This window comes from Aotus nancymaae, unplaced genomic scaffold (assembly GCF_030222135.1).
Source record: "Aotus nancymaae isolate 86718 unplaced genomic scaffold, 86718_ANA_hifiasm-v0.15.2.pri h1tg000011l, whole genome shotgun sequence".
NCBI lineage: Eukaryota > Metazoa > Chordata > Mammalia > Primates > Aotidae > Aotus > Aotus nancymaae.
The window spans coordinates 85,526,606-85,551,971 of record NW_026988422.1 but is presented as its reverse complement, the minus strand read 5'-3'; the positions used below and the strand labels follow the sequence as shown (position 1 = coordinate 85,551,971).

At 43.1% G+C, this 25,366-nt stretch overlaps 1 protein-coding gene across 7 annotated transcripts in view; it reads right to left on the bottom strand.

Annotated features, from left to right (window-relative positions):
- The window catches only part of WDR20 (WD repeat domain 20), an 89,019-nt gene that overhangs the window by 22,433 nt on the left and 41,220 nt on the right, over window positions 1–25,366 (bottom strand). For 4 of the 7 annotated variants that reach the window (XM_012471214.3, XM_012471215.3, XM_012471216.3 and 1 more), the window contains exons 2-3: window positions 7,006–7,188; window positions 3,961–4,053 (exon numbers count right to left, since the gene is read on the bottom strand). The exons of 1 other annotated variant lie outside the window; for it this stretch is intronic. In XM_012471214.3, coding sequence (XP_012326637.2) covers window positions 3,961–4,053; window positions 7,006–7,188 — 276 coding nt within the window. Of the gene's footprint in view, window positions 1–3,960; window positions 4,054–7,005; window positions 7,189–8,597; window positions 8,650–25,366 lie in introns of all 7 variants that reach the window. 2 more of the 7 variants (XM_064375223.1, XM_012471217.3) reach the window with 2 other exon arrangements.

The following is a 25,366-nucleotide window of genomic DNA, read 5'->3' as shown; positions in this document are numbered from 1 at the left end:
ACTACCATCCCAAATGCCATCAACGGATAAGATTTTCTAAATACACTAGACTAGTTAAAAGGAAACAAGAATAAAAATAAGCCTATAACCACATTAAAGTGTCACTGTGAAAGCAACTAACACTGATGCTTTCTAAGGCACTTCATTTTCTTTTTCTTTTTCTCCACTACTATCAATAAGATAAGCAAAAACCAAAAATTAGATTGGGGGATCTGCATTTCAAAATGCAGATATTAATTTATCACAAAAAATACTGAAACAATTCAAAAACCACAGCAGCTGCTAGAAAAGCCGTGATGCAACCACAAGCAAAATGGCAACTAAAGCCTCTGATTATGCAAAGGCATTGGAAGAGGGCTCAGGAAGTATCAGGAAAGGGTATTTCAAAGCCGTGTTAAGAGAGGATCAGATGTCATTTTATCTATGTTAGAGCTTTAAGGAATAGATCATTACGGGCTCATTTCCTTCCTTCGATTAGAAAAGCAACAAAAACAAAACAAAATGTGCAGACCATTCCTGTGTATCAAAATAGAACATCGCTAAGCCCCCACACCTGGGAGGCACTTAGAGCTGGCAGGATGTGCCACCAGCTTAGGCTGGCAGCAGTGTCCCTCCATACCCCAGGAGTTAGGGCCATCTCCTCTTCAGCATGCCCTTCAGTAAGACTGGATCTAAATCCCACCAGGAGACACGGGGCCTACCCAGTGTGTCTGTCTCAGCCTTACAGACAGTGTGTCTGTCTCTCCTTCTCGCAGAGGAGAAGGGCAATAGCAGAGGGGATCATGTCAGAAAAAGGCAAATGCCAAACTCTTTTACATTTTATATTTCAGCCAACAATTAACACATACTCGAAAATCCTTTGAAGTTACTATTCTGTGAATACACTCCAAAATCAGGATTTTTACAAAGACAGCAAGGTTGCTTTCATCACTATACAGGAATTGTCCCTCTGTAACTCTTCCTCCCCAAATATATCATCACTAGTTATAAAAAGTAAACATCAGAACAGGGTAGAGTGAAAACACACACACACACAAATTACACACACATTACAAACAACACACACACATACACACACACAAACACTAAAAAAGTAAACTCCTTGCCCCTCTGGGGTGCTTCACAGCAGGTTGAATGTGACCTGGGTGACTCCTCTGTGGGCAGCTCTGATGACGAGGACGGGCTCCCCAGTCTGGGAGCTTGTCGGATGAACTGTGCACCAAGATACTTTCAATAACGGCCCATTAGACATTTTCAAGTGCATCATACGTACAGAGTGCTACAAATAGAAACCCAAAGTCTACTCTGAAAGACTGGGGAAAGCAGAGACTCCAGGTAGCTGGGGATGTGACTTCCTGAGAGAGGCTGGAAAGGACTGGGCATTCGACTTTCTTCGGGTCTTGAACAGGTGCACCAGCAGGGACCTCCAGTGTGACTGGGACAGTCCCAGGGAGCGGGAAGAGAGCAGGGCCTGCCCATGCTCACTGGGCTGACCTGATCAGTGGTCAGACTTAGAGGTGAAGTTTGCCTTCACCTCCAATGGAAGGTGTGAGCCCTATGGTCTCACCTCATTGAAAACTATCATAGACCGTGAAAGTCAACAGTGAGCTCTGGGGTTTAGAGATGATGCTTTCCTACCTTCTTTGTATTTCTCTATTTTCCAATTTTTCATCAACAAGAATTTTAAATGCACACAATTTTTAAATGACAGGGGGAAAATCACCTTTTAAAATATGCTTGTTCGGCTGGGTGTGGTGGCTCACGCCTGTAATCCCAGCACTTTGGGAGGCCGAGGTGGGCAGATCACGAGGTCAAGAGATTGAGACCATCCTGGCCAACATGGTGAAACTCTGTCTCTACTAAAAAGACAAAAATTAGCCAGGCATGGTGGCACGCCCCTGTGGTCCCAGCTACTCAGGAGGCTGAGACGGAAGAATCGCTTGAACCCAGGAGGCGGAGGTTGCAGTGAGCCGAGATTGCACCACTGCACTCCAGCCTGGTGACAGAGTGAGACTCCGTCTCAAAAAAGAAAAAAAAAATAGATACACACACACACACACACACACACTTGTTCGCAGATGGGAATTTTTTATCTATGTTTATCTCAAGTAGATTTCTGAAATTTCTAATTCCATTTCATTCATCTGTCCATCCCAACAATTATTTTTTCATGTACCAGGCACTAGAAAGTAACTGATGCCGGGATTCGGTGTGTGCAGGTATGTGCACATGGCACGTGGTAACAGGTGGGTCTGAGAGGTGTTCTGGTGAGGAAGACTGAACACCAGCAGGCCGACCCGCAGCTTCACACGTGTTGACTCTCTGCCTGGGTTGCCGTGCTCCTACCTGTTTGTCCTAGAAAACTATTTATCTTTCAAAACTGTTGGTGTCTCACCTCCCACAGAAGTCTGTCCTTCCAATGCCACCCCTCCCGGGAAAGGAAGCCTCTGAGTTTCTCTCAACCTCCACGTTGCTGAGCATTCGCCAAGGCCTGCTCTTCAGGCCCTTCACAAACACCTTGCCTGAACCGATTCATCTGAGCCTCACCACAAACCTCTCAGGTAGGTGCTGTTCCCACCCATTTTCCAACCGAGGAGGAGAGGTGAGACCCACATCCTGCAAGCAGAAAGTGGCTGAGCTGGTGTCCGAGTCCTCAGCATTCTGGGCTGTGAAGTTGTAAATGTCGTGGTAATGAACTGTGTGTTAAGTGCTCCTTTGAAAGCAGTAGATGAGATGGCCAGAATCTTGGAGTATAATCTGGGCTCAGTCCCAGGCCTTCTTTGTTCTCACCATCCTCTCTCCAAAGACCCTTTCATCTATCTCAAGGATGTGATTATTACTTCTATGCTGACAACTGCCAAATTGTTACCTAGTTTTGTACTCCTGATCCATATGTATCACTATCTACAGGTCTCTCATACTTAGCAAGCACAGACCAGAACCTCTGATCTTCCCCTCCGTTCCCTGACAACTGCTCCCTTCCCAGTCTCACCCAGTGCAGCAAGAGGCAGCCAGAAACCTAAGATTTATTAATACATCTCTCCAATTCAGTCTCCAAGAAGCAGCCAGCGTACCTTTCAAAAACACCAATCTGCCTGCCTTGTGCACCTGCTCCCTTCTAAGGGATCTGATACTTTGGGCTAAGAAACAATTTTGGATCAGGCCCTAAGTGATGTGGCCCTCCAGTCTCATGCCCTTACTTCATGTCGCTTTCCCCAGGTAAACTGTCCTTCTTCCAGATTCCTTGGTCTCAAGGGCCCTCGCCTGCTATTCCTTTTGCAGGAATGCTCCATCTCCAGTTCCTTACCTGGTTGGCCTTCTTCTCACATGAGGCCCAGCTTAAAGCATACCACTTCCTCTGAGAGATGTTCTCCGCCTCCCAATTTAAAGTAGACCTCTGTGTTGGCCAGCCGTGGTGGCTCACGCCTGTAATTCCAGCACTTTGGGAAGCTGAGGTGGGCAGATCACTTGAAGCCAGGAGTTCCAGAGCAGCCTGGCCAACATAGTGAAACCCTGTCTCTACTAAAAATACAAAAATTAGTTGGGTGTGGTGACATATGCCTGTAATCCCAGCTACTTGGGTGGGTAATACACAAGAACAGCTTGAACCTGGGAGGTGGAGGTTGCAGTGAGACCAGATCGTGCCACTGCACTCCAGCCTAGATGACAGATTAAGACTCTGTCAAATAAATAAAGAAATAAATGAATAAAGTAGACCTCTGTGATTCTCTCCCTTTCTCAGGCCTGCTCTCTTGCCTTTTACATCACAAAGTGTCACCATCAGTGGTCCCCAGTGTGCCTGGGTGGTGCTATTATACCTCTCTTCCCTCCTGAGAGAGGTCACAGGAGGGCAGGTTTTGCCTGCTACTGCAGACCCAGTGCTGGGCATGTGGTAGGTAGTCAAAGTCCTGAATAGATGAAACAATGGTCACAACTCTAGTTCAAGCCCTCAGCTCTCACCTGGACAGTTACTAGAGCCTCCTCACTGGTCTTGCTACCTTCATTCTGTCTTTCTTCATTCCAATCCACCTTCCACAAGTGCTGACAAGAGTTCTAAAAAAACATATTTGATCCTGTCACTCCCTTGATTAAGAGGCCAAAGGTTCCCCCACATCCTCCAGTGTCAGCTCCAATTTCTTTGCAGGACATGAAAGGGCTTTTAGAATACAAGCTGGCTCTAATGTATCTTTCCAGCTTCGAACCTGCCACTCCAAATCCTACACTGTATGAGGTGGCCATGCTGTTACTGGATGCTCTTTCACATGCCTAGTTGTTCCTCCAGCTTTGAAGGCCTTCCTTACTTTCCTCTAACAACTATGTACCCTTTAAGACCCAGATCAAACATCACTTTCTAAAAGCATTTCTTGGAACTCCCCCAGTGACCTTAACATTTTTAAAAACTTTATGATATGTGATGCATACTAAAGAATTCCTGCGGCAGTTATGCCTTGGTATCTTGTTCATATCGCTATGCATACACATGCCCAGTAATCTTTGTACATCCTTACTAAACTGTGAGCTCCCAGAAGGGCAAGCCCTGATCTGGCAACCATGCACGGTGGGGCCTATAACCAATAAGAGTTTCTGGAATTAATTTCTGGTTCCAACTCTATCATCAACTTGCTACCTCATCTGGACAATTCACCTGCCTGATCTTTGACTATTTCCTCATCTGTGAATCGGGAAGTACTGCCCACTCTCCCTGGAGAGGCCATAGGTAAAACCTCTAAATCTCACACCACAGCAAAGCACAGCACGATAACTACTTCACCACCATTCCTGGCACTCTCTAAGGAAAAAACCTCTGGTAACCCTTGCTCAACTTAGACATTCTGACCAAAATCTGATAAAAGTGTATCCACATGGCTAAAGAATTTCCTTACCATGAAGAGCAATCAATTTCAGCCTCAAGCTGTAAATGTCAAGCTGGCAAGCTGGCATTAAACCACACATAGTCCTAGCATTCTAAATAGCCATTTTTAAAATAAAATGTAAAATGAGTATCAGGTAACTCATACTTAAATCATGAAGAATGAGGAGCTGCCTTCCAGCCTGCAACTCTCAGTCACCAGGGCAGGGATGGTTCTGGCTGATGCAGCCTGAGCGCTCCCAGAGCCCTGAGATTCCGGTGACATGTGGTCTCCAACTCCTGGCCCTCCCCCTGCCATTACACACAAACCTTTCTTGTTCTCTAAGTGGCATTCAGTACCATCCTCGGCCAGGGCTGCCTCTGGGTCTTGTTTACTAACAGCCCTTTACATGGCTCCAATCCCTGCCCCCTCAATCACACTCTCCCCTACCTAAACAACAAAAACACACAACGATGCCAAATTCACAATTTCTGCTAACAGTGCAGAGGAGGCCAATTCTGTGTGCTGTTCCCCTGACCCAGCATCAAAAAAAAAATCATCCAGCTATTTAAGAATCATTTCCTCAGATGATTTTTTTTTTTTTTGAGACGGAGTTTCACTCTTGTTACCCAGGCTGGAGTGCAATGGTGCGATCTCGGCTCACCGCAACCTCCGCCTCCTGGGTTCAGGCAATTCTTCCTGCCTCAGCCTCCTGAGTAGCTGGGATTACAGGCACGCGCCACCATGCCCAGCTAATTTTTTGTATTTTTAGTAGAGATGGGGTTTCACCATGTTGACCAGGATGGTCTCGATCTCTTGACCTCGTGATCCACCCGCCTCGGCCTCCCAAAGTGCTGGGATTACAGGCGTGAGCCACCGTGCCTGGCCTAGATGATATTAATAAAACATCTAGGTAAATAAAATATTTTCTACTTAACATTTTTTAATGGAAAATGGAATTAAATACTTTTCCTCTATAGTCTGTCAGTCCAGATGACAAATTTTGTTTCCAGTCAACTAGAGGAAACTAGAAGACATGGCATGGCTCATAAGATCTCATTAAATCCACTGGCAATGTCAAACAGGAGCACCCTGGGTGGATACTGAATTTGCATGAATAGCAAATACCATGACTGCCAAATAATCCACATTTAACTGCCATGTGTCAAGTTGAATTTTCTTCCCCAAACAAAATTATTTCTTAAAAACCATACTCTATAATATGTTTTTGTTCCAAGTTAATGATGTTAAAACCCTGCAACAATGCAAAAGCACTTATCCTTTCTAAGGGAGGGGTCCTACATAGCCTGACCCTTGCACACCAGGGGTGAGGTCCCAAGTAGAGATTGGAACCCAGGGCTTCTAAATCAGCAAGCCTACCTTATCTTTTCCATTTGGTAGAAAAGTCATACTGAAATAGAGGAGGAAGAACATTAAATATGAAATAGCAATAACTGAGGCTAAAAGATGCTCCAATAGCTTTTAAAAGCATAATCTATTTGGCAATTTCTATATGCCACATTTAACAGTCCTGACATGTTCCTGAACAGACAGCTCAGATATCTCAAGCTCTTTCCAGAATGAAACTGAAGATATCAGAAACCCCAGTACATACTACAACAATGGCAAAAGCTATGTCATGTGACCCAAATTTAAGTGCCAGGATTTCTAACTACGTCAAAGGTGAGTTTACAGCAACTATTTTCAAGAGCAAGTGAAGTACTCCTTAGCTAAATGCCTGTCAAACATACATACAGAAGCTTTAGCTACAATTTAAGCAGCCTAAGGAAATGTTATCAAGTTCTTTGATCTGCATGAAATGTTCGGTGATGTGAAGCAAGTTTGGAATTCTACATTTTCTTAAATTATAAATACCAAGTTACAGTACTGTCCCTATCTCCACTACAGAAGAGTTTTAGAACACCTGTTACAGACACCTGAGCATGCTCCATAAAAATGCACAAAGCAGTTACCCCAAGGGAACAGGTAAGGTCAACAGATTAATCCACCACATTTAAACCTAGGTATACTAGGGAGGAGGGCTGAGCAAATGAAAACTGGGCTGAGCCTGAAGTGCAAAATAAGGCCCGCTACCCTTGGCAAGAATGCACCATTCTTAAAGGGATGATTAACAGCTAAGCAGGGTGCTACTTACTTCCTCATTAAAAAGTTTGCTAGTTTCTTTTTTGATTGGGTCTATAAGCTGGACTTGGCCTGCAGAAAAGCCCACTAGGAGAGAGACACTTTCTGCTGTGGCTGTTAGGTGGTTGAAGTCATGACAAGTAGGCTGTGTTCCTTTGTATATCCTTTTATCTATTGGTTTACTCAAGTCAGCAGCCTGGAGGAGAAAGAGAAAAATACATATAGTAAACAGCACATTGAGATGAGAAATCTAAGTTATGCTATTTTATACTCCAATATGGTGTTTAATCTTAAAAATGAAGTTATTTAAAATATTTTTCAGTTGTGACTTAACATTCATCTTACATTTTATAAAAGCACTTTCACATACCTTAGCCCACTAGATATTATTAGACTATCTGTAATATAACTGTTACTTTCATAACTTATTCTCCCTCAAATATATGTAACACTTCAGCAGGAAATATCCTTGAGTTACTAAATTCAGTATTTTCAAAATGCATTTCAATCAGTATCTAACAGAGGAGCCACATAAAAGCTCAGCTTTCAAATGCATCTACAGCACCTCAATGTCCACTGGCCAGTTACCTGTAGCCCCGTGGTTCTCAAAGTGTAGTCCCCAAACCAGAAGCAGCAGCAGCAGCATGTGGGAACTTAGAAATGCGAAATCTCAAACCTTACTCCAGACTAAAGGAATCAGAAACTACGGGAGGGAGTAGGGCCAGCAAACCGTAGTTTAAAGAGCCTTCCAGGTGATTCTGATGCCTGCTCAAGTCTAAGAACCACTGCTGGGGCCCACGCTATACACTGGCTCCTCCTGGGTCAAAATCCCTCTTCTAAATTAGGTTTCAGGGAACACTCACTTATCCAGGTCATAATCAAGGTGCTTTACATGCATCATCTTTAATCCTAAAAATAATGCTCCAAAGTGGACAATATTTTACCCATTTTACAGATGAAAAAACAAGTTTAGGGAAGTTAAAAAACTTGATCAATGTCACTATACCTACCTAGTAAGCGGCAGGACTGGATTTGGAACCCAGGTCTGTTTGACCATTAAGGGGATGGGGAAAGAGAGTCAAAAGCAAATGATTTCTCACTTGAGTGTAAAGCGATTTTTCAATGTGCCCTCCCTCCTTTCAAGAAGAATTCTTTTCTTCATGAGAAATGTTCTGTGTCATCCCAATATGCTGGGCTTTTATTGGTGAAATAAGGGAAACCCATCCCCTCCCGTTCTTGTCTGAAAATCTCAGGTGGAGACAACTAACCCTGAAACAGAACTTGTCCCTCAAGACACCCAGTTCACCCTGCGTGGCCCTCTGGGGCTCCCGGCTCTAGTTCTCTACTGACCGCCCCCTCAGGTTCTGAAGATTGGTTTCTTCCAAAGAGGCCTGTGACACTGAACCAAGCAGTCTAATGTTTGACTTTGCAATAACAAATATAAACAATGAGTATAAGAGAGGACCTCAAAATTATAGGCGTGTTTGAGCAAACTCAAAACCTTGCACATGAGGAAGTCTGGACCTGAGTGGTAACAAGTAGCTCTGGGAGCCCCAGGGCAAAGGAATGAGGGTACATGCCATGCGGACACTCTCCCAGCCTCACCTCAGTTAAAACGGAGATGAAAATCTCTGTTCTACCAACCTCATGGGATTGTCTGGAGGATGAAATAAGAGAATATATACATGAAAGAGCCTTGAAAAGTGTAATACAAAGCACCATACAAAACAAAAGGGAGTCCTGACTTTGGAGTGAGGAGAAGGGGGGCCAGTGGAGGGGAGTAGCTGCTGTGCAGCAAGGTGGGCTGAAGGCAGCTCAGTCGAGTGCTGTGAGTGAGCAGCAGGGCCCAGGACGGTGGCCACGGACAGGCTGTCTGAGAAAGGCAGCTTCTGAGCGGGCTCAGATGGCAGGGAAAGAGAATCCTGGCCTGACAGAACACCACACGCCAGTCATCTCAGAACAAGGAAGACAGCCCCCCTGCCAAAAAAAGCCACAAATATAAGATATAACTGGCAGCTAGAGAACAAAAATCCAATTCTGAAATACGAACAATTAAGTTACACATAATTACTATCAGCATATTCAACTCTTGAGACTTTTTCTTTTTTTTTAGTTTGCTTAGGAAAAATAAAAAATCAGCTAGGTGTGGTGGTGCACGCCTGTGGTCCCAGTTATCCAGGAGGCTGAGGTGAGAAGACTGCTTGAGCCCAGGAGTTCAAGGTGACAGTTAACTGGGATTGCACCACTGCACTTCAGGCTAGATGACAGAGCAAGGAGAAAAAAAAAAAAAAAACAACAATGACAACAACCACAACCACTTAGGGAACTTTCCTCTAAAAGAATACACCTAAAATTATGCCCTGAAATACATAGATCAATTCAAAGCCTAGCCAGAAATTAACAGAGAAAATATTCTAATGTAAATTAAATCAGTAGAATATGTAATGCTTCTCAGAAACAACAGAGGAAGTAAAAGCACCTGTTTTTCCAAGTACTGCCACCAGTTTAGGGTTAGACTCAGGGACCCCTCACAACTATACTGGCTTCAGTTATTGGTATATTTTTGCATCCCTGCCTGCCAATATGGAACTTTACTGAAAAGATGTGACGCATTTTAAATGCAAAGAAATTATTTTTACTCTTAAATCAGGTAAAATGGGCTGGGCGTGGTGGTTCTCGCCTGTAATCCCAGCACTTTGGGAGGCTGAGGCAGGTGGATCACCTGAGGTCAGGAGTTCAACACCAGCCTGACCAATATGGTGAAACCTCGTCTCTGATAAAAATACAAAAATTAGCCGGGCATGGTGGTGGGCGCCTGTAATCCCAGCTACTTGAACCCAGGAGGCAGAAGTTGCAGTGAGTTGAGACTGAGCCACTGCACTCCAACCTGGGTAACAGAGCAAGACTCCGTCTCAAAAAAAGAAAAAAAAGAAAGAAAAAATCAGGTAAATATTCTACAAATATCTTGTTTATTCTACTAATTTGCTTAACAAACTTTCTTCCTAGATCACTGCTCTCTTGAAGTGTAGGACTAGACTAAGTCTGCAGTCAAATGCATTGCCTGCAGTACAGAAATTGAGAATAAGAGTTTAGAAACTTTTTTTTTTTTTTTTTTGAGACAGAGTCTTGCTCTGTTGCCAGACTGGAGTGCAGTGGCGCGATCTTGGCTCCCTGCAACAACTCCCTGGTTCAAGCGATTCTTCTGTCTCAGCCTCCCAAATAGCTGGAATTACACACACGCGCCACCACGCCCAGCTAATTTTTGTATTTTGCCGGGTGAGGTAGCTCACACCTGTAATCCTAGCACTTTGGGAGGCTGAGGTAGGCGGATCATCTGAGGTCTGGAGTTTGAGACCAGCCTGACCAACGTGAAGAAACCCTGTCTCTATTAAAAATACAAAATTAGCCAGGTATGGTGGCACATGCCTGTAATCCCAGCTACTTTGGAGGCTGATGCAGAAGAATCGCTTGAACCCAGCTGCAGTGAGCTGAGATCCTGCCACTGCACTCCAGCCCGAGCAACAAGAGCAAAACTCCATCTCAAAAAAAAAATTTTTTTTTCTTTTTGTATTTTTAGTAGAGATGGGGTTTCACCATGCTGGCCAGGATGATCTCCATCTCCTGACCTCATGATCCACCCGCCTCAGCCTACCAAACTGCTGGGATTACAGGTGTGAGCCACCGTGCCCTGCCAAGAGTTTAGAAACTTTTATGGGAACTGACAAAGTAATTTTATATCTGTTGAATCTAATGATAAAAAATTAGAGTTTGTATTCTGCATGTCTTTTTCAGTTTCTTTTCCTGTTCTTTTTATTTTATAGAAGTATAAATCCCCACTTATAAATTTTTTTAAAGTTGGTCCATCAACACTAGTGTGAGTGGCACTGTCCTAGAAGACACAAAAGTAGACTTGGCTGGCCCCAAAGAACACTTAGAATCTCTCGCCTAAGGTCAATCCTCCCTCCCCAGTCCCTTGCCAGTGGCACTGACCAAATTGGAACAGCAGAAGTCCAGTCAGGAAACATGTCACGTTTACCAAGTAAGAATTACCAAGAAGTCCGAAGTGACTGCCAGGTTATGTGCCCATAAAACATTTGTATTTCTGAAAAATCCATGGACTCCACTCTTGGCCTGAGCTTTTTGAAGCCCCCACCCGACAGAGGAAAGCCAGGTCTCCCAGTGCCTGCCTTCCTTCTAACTCAATTTCCATTGTTACATGACCATCCTATTTCTCCTCTTCTGGGAGGCAGGGGATGGGGTGTCTGCCAAAATGTGCTCTGAGCTCACACACCATTTTAGGAGCAGCAGTAACCACCCGAGCCAGCTATTCCTCTCTCCCATGGGGTCATCAGCCCCTGGCAGATGGCTTTCCAGGCAGGGGTAGTCTGGCAGAGAGAGAAAGATTCCAGATTTCGGAACCAGGCAAGCCTATGTTCAAACCTTGACTTCTCTCTTGGTAGCCAGGAGGCCCTGGGCAAAGTGCAAATTTCCTCTCACTGAGCCTCAGAGTCCAAAGGCCCCTCCCCTACAGGGCAATGGTGGAGGCTGCAGATAACAGAAAGCACAGCCCACACAGAAGTATTTGGGTAGCTACCATATTCATTCACTTTGGCCACATTTTACCTCTAATCAAAACACCTTCTAATTTTTTTTTTGGGGGGACAGAGTCTCGCTCTGCTGCCCAGGCTGGAGTACAGTACAGTGACATGATTTCAGCTCACTGCAACCGCCACTTCCTAGGTTCAAGCGCTTCTTGTGCCTCAGCCTCCTGGAGCTGGGATAACAGGTCTGCACCAACATGCCAGGCTAATTTTTGTATTTTTAGTAGAGACAGGGTTTCACCAATGTTGGCTATGCTGGTCTCAAACTCCTGGCCTTAAGCGATTCGCCCGCCTCAGCCTCCCAAAGTGCTGGGGTTACAGGCATGAGCCACCGCACCTGGCCTGTGGCCTCTTCATTTCTATCAAGTCAAAGTAGGAAAAAGTACCTAGCAGCCCTGCCCTCCAGGGTTCAGCCCCATCCTCCCCAATAGCAATATCACCTTCTGTCTAGTCAACACTTTTTTTTTTTTGAGATGAAGTTTCACTCTTGCTGCTCAGGCTGGAGTGCAATGGTGTGATCGTGGCTCACTGCAACCTCCACCTCCCGGGTTCAAGTGTTTCTCCTGCCTCAGCCTCCTGAGTAGCTGGGATTACAGGTGCCAGTCCGGCTACTTTTATTTTTTATTTATTTTATTTTATTTTTGGTATTTTTAGTAGAGATGAAGTTTCACCATGTTGGCCAGGCTGGTCTTGAACTCCTGACCTCAGGTGATCCTTCTGCCGTGGTCTCCCAAAGTATTGGGATTACAGGTGTGAGCCACTGCACCCAGCCTCGTCAATACTTTATGTGCCAGGCCTACACCAGGAACTTGTCACTCATCATCCCATCCAATCCTAGTCACCCCTCAAAGGTGGTACTAATATATCCACATTACACAGATGAGGAACCTGGAAGGGAGTTCAGGGTCACGAGGCTATGCTCTTAAGTTCTACACTGTCTTGCCTCTTTACCCTTCACTGGCCCTCCACACACATCATGAGCACTGGCCCTGGCAGAGAGCCCCTCTTTCTTGGATTCATTAAGTCACCCTCTTGGTAGGGACAGTCTCCTCTGCTCACTTCTTCAGGAATCTTGTTGGTCAGTTCAAGTCCCACCGCCCACAGCAAGGATTTTCCCAACCATTCTTTGTGCTGCTCCTTTATCTCTCAATTCTCAAGTACTTATTTCATCCCACAACATTTAGGATTTACTCACTTATATAATATCAGATTTGTTTTAGGTCTGTTATAATCAATTAAAGACTCCTTTAAGGAGTAGAATTTTATTGAAAGTTATCACTGTATTAGCTTTGTTTTTCAGCTTTCTGTTGGATTCTACACACTTTTGGATTTCTTTCTTTTTTTTTTTTTTGATGGAGTCTTGCTCTGTTGCTCAGGCTGGAGTGCAGTGGCGCGATCTTGGCTCACTGTAACCTCTGCGTCCCGGTTCAAGTGATTCTCCTGCCTCAGCCTCCCGGGTAGCTGGGATTACAGGCGCACATCACCACACCTGGCTAATTTTTGTATTTTTAGTAGAGACGGGGTTTCACCACATTGGCCAGGCTAGTCATGTGATCTGCCCGCCTTGGCCTCCCAAAGCGCTGGATTACAGGCGAAGCCACCGCTCCCAGCCCATACTTTGGGATTTCAAAAAATGGTTTGTATCCTAATTATTACCAATTATCTATTCTTCAACAAGAGTTTTTTTCCACTCAGATTCTGACAGATAAACATGAATTTATAGCAGAATCAATTCATTAAACATTCTTAACCACTTTAAGAATTGGGTATTTGGTCTCCAACCTCAGCAGAGTATCCAGGTTGCCACAGACGCTAAGTATTTGTAGAATACATTAAACCACAACTGTTTCTAAATTTTTTCTATGGAAAGTTTAAATTTTATCATTATGCTCATGAGTTTGCATAGCTACTGATTACAAATAATTTGATAGTCTCATCATACTTACTAAGTTCTCAACTTAATAGAAAAATTTTAAGTGATAGTTTTAAAATTCCCAACTAGTTACCAAAGCCTAATCAGTAAGTAAATGCTTTTAAATATAAAACTTCTCTTTTCTTTGGACTTTTTCATTATAATAATAATTATTATTTTTTGAGACACAGTCTCGCTCTATCACCTAGGCTGGAGTGCAGTGGCATGATCTCGGCTCAATGCAACCTCTGCCTCTTGGGTTCAAGTAATTTTCCTGCCTCAGCCTCCCGTGTAGCTGGGATTACAGGTGTGTGACACTGTGCCTGGCTAATTTTTGTATTTTTTGTAGAGATGGGGTTTCACCATGTTGAACAGTCTGGTCCCAAACTCCTGACCTCAAGTGATCTGCCCGCTTTGGCCTCCCAAAGTGCTGAGATTACAGGTGTGAGCCATCACACCTGGCCTTCCTTGGACTTTTCATCCTTAAAATCTCTGAATTTTTTTTTTTTTTTTGAGACAGGGTCTTGCTCTGTTGCCCAGACTGGAGTACAGTGATGCAAATACAGCTCACTGCAGCCTCAACCTCCTCAGCTCAACTGATCCTCCTGCCTCAGTCTCTCAAGTAGCTGGAACACAGGTACATGTCACCATGCCCAGCTAATTTTTTTTTTTTTTTTTAATTTTCTGTAGAGACAGGGTCTCACCATGTTGCCCAGGCTAGTCTCAAACTCCTAGGCTCCAAGAACCCTCCCATCTCAGCCTCCCAAAGTGCTGGGATTACAGATGTGAGTCACCATACCTAGCTGAAATTCTTTTCTGGAGGAATACTACTGAAATACAGAGTCAGATGGGTTGGTTTGGCTCGGCACTAATGAAGGAGGATGAGGAATTTCTTCCCTATAGCAGAAAAACTCTCCAGTTCTATTTCATGCCTTCACCATAGCCCCACCTGCCCACCCTTCCCTTGGGAATGCTGCTGAGTAAACAGAAATGTGGAAGAACTTGAACCTGTGAGGGGCTATCCCACCGAAGGCGAAGAGCTTGTAGCCTGGTTCCCACCAACTCAGTGGGCCTCAGTAGGGCTTTGGGAAGCCCATGGCGTCACAGGCAACGGCCATGTCACATCACATGGGCCTGGTGCCGGTTCCCTTTCTTCATGGGAACCAGCTACTTGATAAAACTTGAGTGCCCAGAAGCATCTGCTGTGGTATGAAAAATATCTCAGAGCTCTTCTCAAAAATGTGTGTCAAATTATGATCTTAGACATAATTTTAGATGAATCACAGGGAAAGAGTATAGGTAATGAAGGTAGTTTTATTCTCCCTAAATTCCACATCTTCCCTACCCATCCCCACCTGAGAATCACCAAAGAGAGAACCGGTCTTGCAGAGTCTTGCCAGAAAAGTAAAAAAGTCTTTTACTGGCATAGCTAACGGCTGCCAAATGCCTAATGCAGGCAGACCAGAAACTCACCTCACCTATAGCCAAAAGCACTCTACCTCCTAAGCCCACTCCTCCCATCCTTAAGCCCCACCTCAACTAGCCTGGCACCCCTGCCCAAATAACAGCTTCAGAGCCCTCATCCAGCCTGGGTTACCCAGCCTAGCTCAGTGTCTCTAGCTCTGCACCAGTCTCCTTCCACCCATTTCCAACCCCAGGCAATTCGTCCTATGCTCTGCCAGATGCATCTTTGGGAAGCCTTAGGTCACTCTCTCACTCCACCATAGATAGCCACAGCACTACAGGGCCTACAGCTTAGCACTCACAGGCTGCCTAATGTGGCCTTATCATCCCCGCCCCTCTACACACATTACTCCAAAGACCCTAAGCTGCTGCTGCCTGTGCTCTGACACCTTGCCTTTCCTGGATTCCTTTTTACACCCAGAAAACATCCCCTACCCCCATGTTCACAGAAGCAGAGATGTCACGTCCTCCTGACCTCCCTCGCCTGTCTGTATGACGTTCTTCTAGCCCCCTTCGCTGATGCCTATCACTATGTGCCACACTTATTAGCTGCAATATGTTAACTATATTCCATATATTGTGAAAGTCCGGCTCCTTTTAAAAACAAGAAAGCAGCCAGGAAGCTGCTGAGTCACTGACAGCCTGAATGAATTAATCAAAACTTGCTGGAGCAGTTCGAGTAGCATCAAAGGTTGCCATAAGCCATTCTGAAAATCAGAAGAGAATCAGATAGTAGAGCTTTTATCATTCCTCTTGATCACATCTCATACAACCAAAACAGGGACCAAAAGTGACCAAGGAATTACTTCCAAGGGCCAGAAAGGATCACCTACTAGAAAAGAAGTGGAACAACAAGGGCCCTATCTTAAAACTTGAGATTCAAAATAAACCACATTGCAAAGATCGTTCCACGGGTTTTCTTGGTGGAACTTTTAAGCTAGTCAGGTTTGGGGCTGCTAATGCCTGTTAGGGATTAGTCCACAGTCCAGGGCCTGAGACTGGACTACACCTGCTTGTCATCCTGGTGAAACCAAGGGCACACTGAAGAGGAAAAGAGACCCTGGCCACTCAGAGCTGATACTCACTTTTTGAACAAAGCTCAACTATTTAACCAAAATTTTCTTCAACATAATGGGAAATAAATGGGTGGGGCTAAAAGCAAAAACACTACACAGTGATTTTCAAACATCTTCAACTGCCCACACTTCATGTGAGGTGAACGGTTTAACACTCAAGTAACCATCAACTGCACAGCACCCCACAGATGCCAATTCCACAGTCCCACTGCATCCTTGAAGTGGCAACAAAACCAGGTTTAACACTTGTTTAAAATATATATACGTCAGCTGGGCACAGTGGCTCATGCCTGTAATCCCAGCACTTTGGGAGGCTGAGGCAGGTGGATCGCGAGGTCAGGAGTTCAAGACCAGCCTGGCCAAGACGGTGAAACCCTATCTCTACTAAAAATACAAAGATTAGCTGGGTGTGATGGCGGGGCCTATAATCCCAGCTACTTGGGAGGCTGAGGCAGAGAACTGCTTGAACTCAGGAGGCAGAGGTTGCAGTGAGCCGAGATTGCGCCACTGCACTCCAGCCTGGACAACAGAGTGAGAGCCTGCCTCAAAAAAAATAAAAGTAAAATAAATATATCAGAAATGTAAGAAGTCAGTTAGGCTGGGATCACTTACGCCCATAGGAAAAACAAACAGTAATCAATTGTATGGTTTCAGTGCTCAAAAAGGACAAGAATTTATCTGTTATTTACCTCCCTGTCTCCAACATCTAATAGAGGGCCTGGCAAACAGAAGGTTATCATTGAATATCCATCACAGAAAGGAAACAATTCTGAAAAGGGAGGGAAACAACAGTAAAGTGAAACAAACCAAGAGACCTACAGCAAATACATAATAATATTTGCAAATATATAATTCTTTCACTGACCAAAATCCTAACACAGAAATGCCTTCTTGAGTGCCCATCTGTGAAAGCAAACGGTCTTCATCTGTAAATATTAGTACACCACTTTATAGTCTATTAGCAAGAAAACAGAATCAGCCACCCAGAGGAACCCAGTGGTAGAGTCTGGCCATCTAAATTCCAGCCCGTGTGCCTTCTACTGCTGGGGTGGTGCAGCGAACATCTGAGGTGGCACCTAGTTCTCCAGTTCTATCACTGTGTGACTCCATGTTCCTAGGCTTGTTGTAGTGGGACTCCCAATATTCCAGCCTTTCTCAGTTTGGCCCAGATTCCAGATCTACGTTTTCAATCATTTGCCTCGCAGCCTTATTTTATTAAAATGGAATAATGTGAGTCCGACCAGAATCCCTGGCACTTAAAAGGCACTCAGGAAACATTAGTTTCCTTCTGAATACATAAGGACTTGCTACTTATCATACAGGCTTTGAAAATTCTCATCATTCATTAATGCCTTCAAAGAAACAGACATAAGGAAAAACAGAGATGCTTCCTTCTGCCCTAAATTTCCTGGAGAAGGACACCAGCAGTGGAAGCCCACTTCTAGCAGATTTTCCTTCCAATGTAATCATCGAAAGGAAAACAGTAGCTTCTCTTTCCTGGTTTCCAATCCTCCTTCATTTTCAAACATACCAGTAAAGCCTGCAATTGCTTGGCTCCCCAGACCCATCCCCTTCACTGAAGACCAACCACTGGTGTGTGTCTCTAGCGTGCTTCTGATGGGCTCTGACCCCAAATGAGCCCCGGCCAGCCACGTTCAAGGGGCTGTGTTCAGCCGCAGCAAGGCTTTGAGAGGCAGCACAGAGAACTAGACAGAAGGGAGTTGGGCAGGGCAATGAGTTAAATGTCAGCAAATAGCAAGATGTAAGATGTGCGGAACATCACCTTCATGCCATCCCAAAATGAGAGGAGACATGCAGTCACAAAGTGCGTAATGTGCAGGAAGTAAAAATTTCACAGTGACAATCTCTGGAATTGCTTGCTGCTCACCAGACGGCTTCTCCCAGGGGCCAGTAAAAGCTCCTCCTTTGGAGCTTTGCTTTGGGTGGAAAGAGGGTGGCCACCGGGGGAAAGCAGGGGCAAGCACACGGCGGATAGTCTGTGGCAGCATCTTCCCTGACATAGCACCCTCAGTCAAGCATCTGCTGAAATAACAAGCTTTTGTTGTTCTCACATGTCACTTTTTCTCAAGGCAGCCTGTCATTTAGAAACTGCTAGCCATTAAAATCCACTTCTCTTCCTTCAGAGTAGCTTCTTAAAAATGAACTTAAAAATAGTCTACACTGCAACATCTTTACCAGCTCTTCATTCTCTGATGCTGTACTCCACATAAGGTTAGGTCTCCTATCGCGAGGCAAGTCACCACAAATGGCTGTCGTGAGTCTTCCTTAGGCTAATGAAATACTAATTTCTTTATTAAAGAAAAGCTATGAATAAACATCAAGATACAGTCAATTTGCACATATCCTAACACCAGATCTTATCACATTAAAATGCTGACATATTCAAATGACCTATTTTTATTGAACCCTTCTGTTAAATATGTACAGGAATATGCATTCCCATTCCAAAGGGAATACCAGTATCTCACATTGAAGAAAAGGCAAGAAGCATTCATTTCTGCAAAAGATGATTTCAAGTCCTTAGAAAAAAAATTTTTTTAAAGAGTGATAGGAGGGAGAATTCTATGCCTTTCTGATAGTGTGAGACAACACTGGTAATTTAAAGAGCACCGCAGAGCAGAGAGTAATTCCTGTGCGCTGCCTAACTACTATACTGTTGTTTTTCTAACCTTTAGACCATCCATGGGCTTATTCTATTTGGCAGAACACATAAGTGATTTTAAATTTCCAATTCAAGCTGCTGAGTTAGATAAGCAGCAAACAGTAGAAGAGTTCCCATCCTAAGTGAAAAGGCCATAAGTCCCCAATTATGCAGAAACTCTACAAACTTCCATTTCCTCATCCTACAGAGAAACCGAGGCCCAGGAAGGGGTGGTGATCTGTCCATGGTTCGCAATGCTTACAATTTCACTTTTAACCACATCTAGTTGTTACTCCCTTTTCAATCACCCAACTTCAGCTGGAACAATAAACTACTCAATCTGTAATGTATAAAATTTCAATAAATGACACATGTATACCAGTAATTTTTCATCAAATGACAGTATTTTGGACCTAATATACTGCTGTGTTTCAAACAGGAAGCAAAAGAGCTAGAGTGAGAGAACATTAAACATATCTTAGGACGGGCACGGTGGGTCACGCCTGTAATCTCAGCACTTTGGGAGGCCGAGGCGGGCGGATCATGAGAGATCGAGACCATCCTTGGCCAACATGGTGAAACCCTGTCTCTACCAAAAATACAAAAATTAGCTAGGCGTGGTGGAGTGTGCCTGTAGTCCCAGCTACTCGGGAGGCTGAGGCAGGAGAACTGCTTGAACCTGGGAGGCAGAAGTTGCAGTGAGATCGCGCCACTGCACTCCAGCCTGGCGCCTGGCGACAGAACAAGACTCTGTCTCAAAAAAAAAAAAAAAAAAAATCTTAAACGTTAATGGAGATCAGCTACTAAAACAAGTGGCCAAAATATTGACTTGGCTTTTGGTTTCTGTAATTCAAATAATCTCTGATCCAACCAGGCGTCAGCTGAAGAACACAGCCTCAAATCAATTCGGGTAACAGAGAGCTGATCTGTTCTAAACACTACTGTGAGGAAAAGCTTTGATCTTCCTTTCATCTGAAGTTCAACAGCATTAGTTTATCACTGCAACAACTCACTTGGCACTTGTGCTGTTAGTTATTTGTCATATATGTCTAATATCCCCAAATAATCTAGAAATATTTTTAGGGCATAACTTACTTTTCTTTTTTTTTTTTGAGACAGAGTCTCACTCCGTTGCCAGGCTGGAGTGCAGTGGTGCGATCTCGACTCACTGCAACCTCCTCCTCATGGGTTCAAGTGATCCTCCTGCCTCAGCCACCCAAGTAGCTGGGATTACAGGCGCGCACCACCACGCCCAGCTAATTTTTTGTATTTTCAGTAGAGACGGGGTTTCACCATGTTGGTCAGGCTGGTCTCAATCTCTTCACCTGATCCACCCACCTCAGCCTCCCAAAGTGTTGGGATTATGGGTGTGAACCACCGCACCTGGCCAGGCACAACTTTCTTATAGGTCACTTCAGTAACAGCTATTCAGACATTTCTGATATTTTTTTCTACCAGATTAAAAAAAGCCTTTTTAGGCAATTGACATTTATCAGGCCCTGTATAGCCCTTATAATTCAACAGCCCTCATAACTCAACAGCAGCCAGTTTCAAAATGTGGACTGGTATTGGCACTTACAAGAATGTGGAGAGGCAGGCCTCACCAAACTACTATGGGAACATAAACTGGAAGAGCCTTTGGCAACACATAGCCTTCTTTCCTTTTAACCCAGATTCAACTCCTAGAAATTTATCATAGAAAATATTTTGTAAGTGTGTAAACTATTTGTAACAGCCAAGGCCAGATATGGTGGCTCATGCCTGTAATCCCAGCACTTTGGGAGGCTGAGGCCGGCAGGTCACAAGGTCAGATTGAGACCATCCTGGCTAACATGATGAAAACCCGTCTCTACTAAAAATACAAAAAATATTAGCCAGGCATGGTGGTACCCGCCTGTAGTCCCAGCTACTACGTAGGCTGAGGTAGGAGAACTGCTTGAACCCAGGAAGCAGAGGTTGCACCACTGCAGTCCAGCCTGAGCGACACAGCGAGACTCTGTCTCAAAAAAAAAAGCAGCCAAAACTGCCCTCAACCAAATATCCCTGCTACGGTAGACTATATAGTAGACACTGTCCCTGCTACAGTGGGCTATATACAGACTACTACTCATTGAATACATGCAATGAGCACAAAAATCTCTAAAAATCTTGAGCAAAAGAAGCCAGACACAAAACAAGTATATACTGAATAATTCTATTTATATAAAATAGAAAAATACTCCAGGCATGGTGGCTCACGCCTATCATATCAGCACTTTGGGATGCTAAGGCAGGAGGACTGCCTGAGCCCAGGAGTTCAAGACCAGCCTGGGAAATACAGCAAGACCTTGTCTCTACCAAAAATTTAAGTTAGCTGGATGTGGTGGCGCATGCCTGTAGTCCCATCTACTTAGGAGGCTGAGGCAGGAGGATCACTTGAGCTCAGGAGTTTAAGGCTACAGTGAGCTACGATCATACCATTCACTCCTGAGCCCGGGAGTTCAAGACCAGCCTGGGTAACAGAGTGAGACCCTGTCTCAGAAAAAAATTAAAAAATTAAAATTAAACAAAATAGACAACTAAATTAAACTAAACTAAATTCAAAACTAAGAAAAACTAATCTGTGATGCTAGAAGTAAGGTCAGTGATTCCCCTTGAGGGATGAGGGGAGCAGGCCACGGGGGGGCTTCTGGGTGGACGAGAATGTTGCTCCTTTATCTGTGGTTGATTCTACTTTGTGAAAATTAATCAAGCTTTACATTTACACACATTCTAGTTTACATGCTATCCTAAATTTTTTTTTAATTAATGAGCAAACACAGGTAAGAAACATTGTTAACATTCAACGTGTTTCTTCAGAAAGGCAATGGGTAAATACATTATGTGGCCATTTAAAATGAAGATGTTTATTTATTAGCAAAGAACGATATTATCTGCTACATTATTAAGTGAAAACTACAAAAATAAAAAATAAGATTCTAAGGATAAAAAATTACAAATAAATCATAAAACTATTCATATGATAATCGTATTGTTAGTAATAATAGTGTATTGTTATTTTAAATATATCTTGTTGAACAAAGTGAAAAGGTTAATTCTATGAATGTCAAATACTGAGGTTTTCTACATAAAAGAGGTATAAATGAACCATTAATCTTAAATTTTGAATAGGAAAGACTAATATGAACTCATGATCATTTCTCTGTTTGTTTTTTATTTTTTATTTACTTATTTTTTTTGAGACGGAGTCTTGCTCTGTCGCCCAGGCTGGAATACAGTGGCACAATCTCGGCTCACTGCAATCTCTGTCTCCCAGGGCCAAGTGATTCTCCTGCCTCAGCCTTCCAAGCAGCTGGGATTATAGGCATGTGCCACCACGTCTGGCTAATTTTTATATTTTTAGTAGAGACAGGGCTTCACCATGTTGGCCTTGCTGGTCTCAAACTCCTGACATCAAGTGATCTGACTGCTTTGGCCTCCTAAAGTGCTGGGGTTACAGACATGAGCCACCACCCCTGGCCTGTTCATTTTTTAAAGGGCTGAGCATGGTGGCTCATGCCTGTAATCCCAGTGCTTTGGGACACCAAGACAGGAGGATCAATTGAGTCCAGGAGTTCAAGATCAGCCTGGGAAACATAGTGAAAACTGGTCTCTACAAAATAATTTTTAAAAAGAAAAAAAAAAAGTTAAAACTAGATTAAATACAAGAAAAAAGACCTTCATAAGTCAAGAAATCAACCATAAAGAATATTTACAAATCTGTCAAGGAATAGCCTATGTTCAAATACAAACTTATTTAAGAGTTCAGGTCTTACTATGTTTTTGAGGCCAGCCTGGAAAACATAAACCCAAACGGGAACAGTGGCTTGTACCTGTAATCCTCCCACTTTGGGAGGCCAAGTTGGGAAGACTGATTGAAGGCAGGAGTTTGAGACCAACCTGGCCAACATAGCAAAAAAAAAAAAAAAAAATTTCTATTAAAAAAATTACTTTAAAAAATACAGAAGAAAAGGCACGATGTTTGAGATTTGCTTTAAAATAATCCAGTGGGGATAAGATAATAGATGAAATGAGACTTGTCATATGTCATTAACCATTGAAGCTGGGAGACAGGTATACGAAAGTTCATTATACTATTTTCTCTACTTCTGTATAAACTGGGAAATTTCTATAACTAAAAAGGAACACGCTGGGCACAGTAGCACATGCCTGTAATCCCAGCACTTTGGGAGGCCAAGGTGGGGGCGGATCACTTGAATCCAGGAGTTCAAAACCAGCCTGGGTAACGTGGTGAAATGCTTCAATTTTTTAAAAACTAAAACTACAAGGAATAAAAAAGTCTAATTCTGTTTGGGCCATATATTTATTTACATGTACATATTTGCAAAGAAAACAGTTTGAAAAGATATTCACCAAAATATTAAAAATGCCTATTATTAAAAGAGTGGGTAATATTTAGATAGTTTCTGCCTTTTTGTCAATGATCAAATACTACTTATATAATTTTTAATAGAAAAAAAGAAAAAATAGCCAAAAACCTACTAAAACTATTTCAAAATTATTCTAGCAGTTTAAAAGCATGTCATGGCCTGGTATTAGGGTCATAGAAAAATATGTGACTTGATAAACAGTAAAATTCACAATAAAAGGAAGCATACTGTAACACTGAACAAATGCATGAATGGGAATGATATATCACCAGCAGGTGATAATATATTTCAAAAAGGCCAAATCATTAAGTTTTACACCAATTAAGACCACAGCAGTCTATTACTCCTGTTACTGTGGCATCAGTGATGTCACTCAATGACAGGAGAAAGGCCAGGAAAACTATTTAAAGAAGCCAACCATTCAGGCAATAGATGAGGAAGCCATAGCTGATTCTTTTGTTTTACTCTTCAAATAGCACTCAGTGTTAGAACAGTTCACTGTGTGCTCTTAATTTGCTACAGTGGCAAATAAAGATAGCTTTCCCCAGAGTCCTCTTTGGGAAATCCAATCTGTTCCAAGTTTACCTATTTTTTCTCTAATGCATATTTAAAATGTAAATCCACATCTTTTTCACAACAACTGAACTGAGAATTTATCACCAATTTTACAGTCTTCTAAAGATTCTAGGAAAACTGAATCCTACACTACCCTTAATCCAGAAGAAACAGCTAAAAGGGTTACACAGTTAAATTGTTTTCAAGTATTCAGTAATATTTTTAGCATTTAGAAGTTAAAATCTTGAGATCTGAAATAAAAATATTATGTTGAAAAGGAAAGAAGGTGTACTCATAGTTTCAATAAGGGACAGTGCTGTATTTAAAATGTAGGTTAGCAGGCCAACCCACTTACAACTGAATAGGAAGCTCCACACTGAAGGCTGAAATTAACCATAATCCAAAAGTTAACACTTGTCAACAATTCCACATGTGCTATGGCTATGCTCTAAGCTAAGCTTACCACTCATGATCTCATATAAAGCACTGAAGTCTCATATAATATAATACATGGAATTAAAATATTGCAACTACCAGCTTAAATGCTAACTACAAAGCTATTCCCAAAGAAGCAGATTGCAGAAGCATCCCATTTCCCAGTGTGAATAATTCTATAACATATTTACAATATACAAGGGTCTTATACGAATGTAGATAATCTAAATCTTACATCAGGGGATCTGAGAATAGACAAAGCTGGAGTGACACTTAAAAAAAAAGACACCTCAGGTGAATGGTTATTTTTTTTTAAAGTCACATTTGCCCTCAAGATGCTGCAACTCACCAGGCGCAGTGGCTCACGCCCATAATCCCAGAACTTTGGGAGGCCGAGGTTGGCAGATTACGAGGTCATGGGTTCGAGATCAGCCTGACCAACATGGTGAAACCCTACCTCTACTAAAAATACAAAAATTAGCCAGTCATGGTGGCAGGTGCCTGTAATCCCAGCTACTCAGGAGGCTGACGCAGGAGAATCGCTTGAACCCAGGAGGCAGAGGTTGCAGTGAGCTGAGATTGCGTCACTGCACTCCAGCCCAGGTGACAGAGTGAGACTCCATCTCAGAAAAAAAAAAAAAAAAAGATGCTGCAACTCAGACCAAAGAAGAAAACTGCCTAAAAAAAAAAAAACGATGCTGCAACTCAGACCAAAGAAGAAAACTGCCTAAAATCATACAACCAATTAACACAGCAGCTAAACTCAGAGCTCTGGTCTCATTCACTCTAAGTGCATCATGCCCAGGAAACTAGGAAAAACACTAAGGTAGCAACCTAACCCAAAGCTCTCATTTCTCATTCTCCTTTCTCCTCTCACCTGTGGTCTTCCTGCTTCTACTTCAGACAGTAACTACAGACAGAACCTGAAACTACTGTATTATTTATAACACAGAACAATGAACTACAGAAGATTTTCCCAAACTCATTAAATTTAGGATAAACCAAATGACACTAATTTGGGTAAAGTTTACAAGTTATATTCCAAATGCTGCCAGCCTTCTTTATAAAGGAGATAGCAACTGTACAGAGAGACATGAATTGCTTGCCTCTTGATAATTCAAAGTTCTCAAGTTGAATGTGTCCTGATCAACTAATGCCAAAGCCCACATCCACAGCTGTTTCCAAAGTTTTTGGCCACCTTCAGGAAAATCATCCCTTTGCCATGCAGCCAAATTCTCATCAATAAAACTCTGGTCAGCA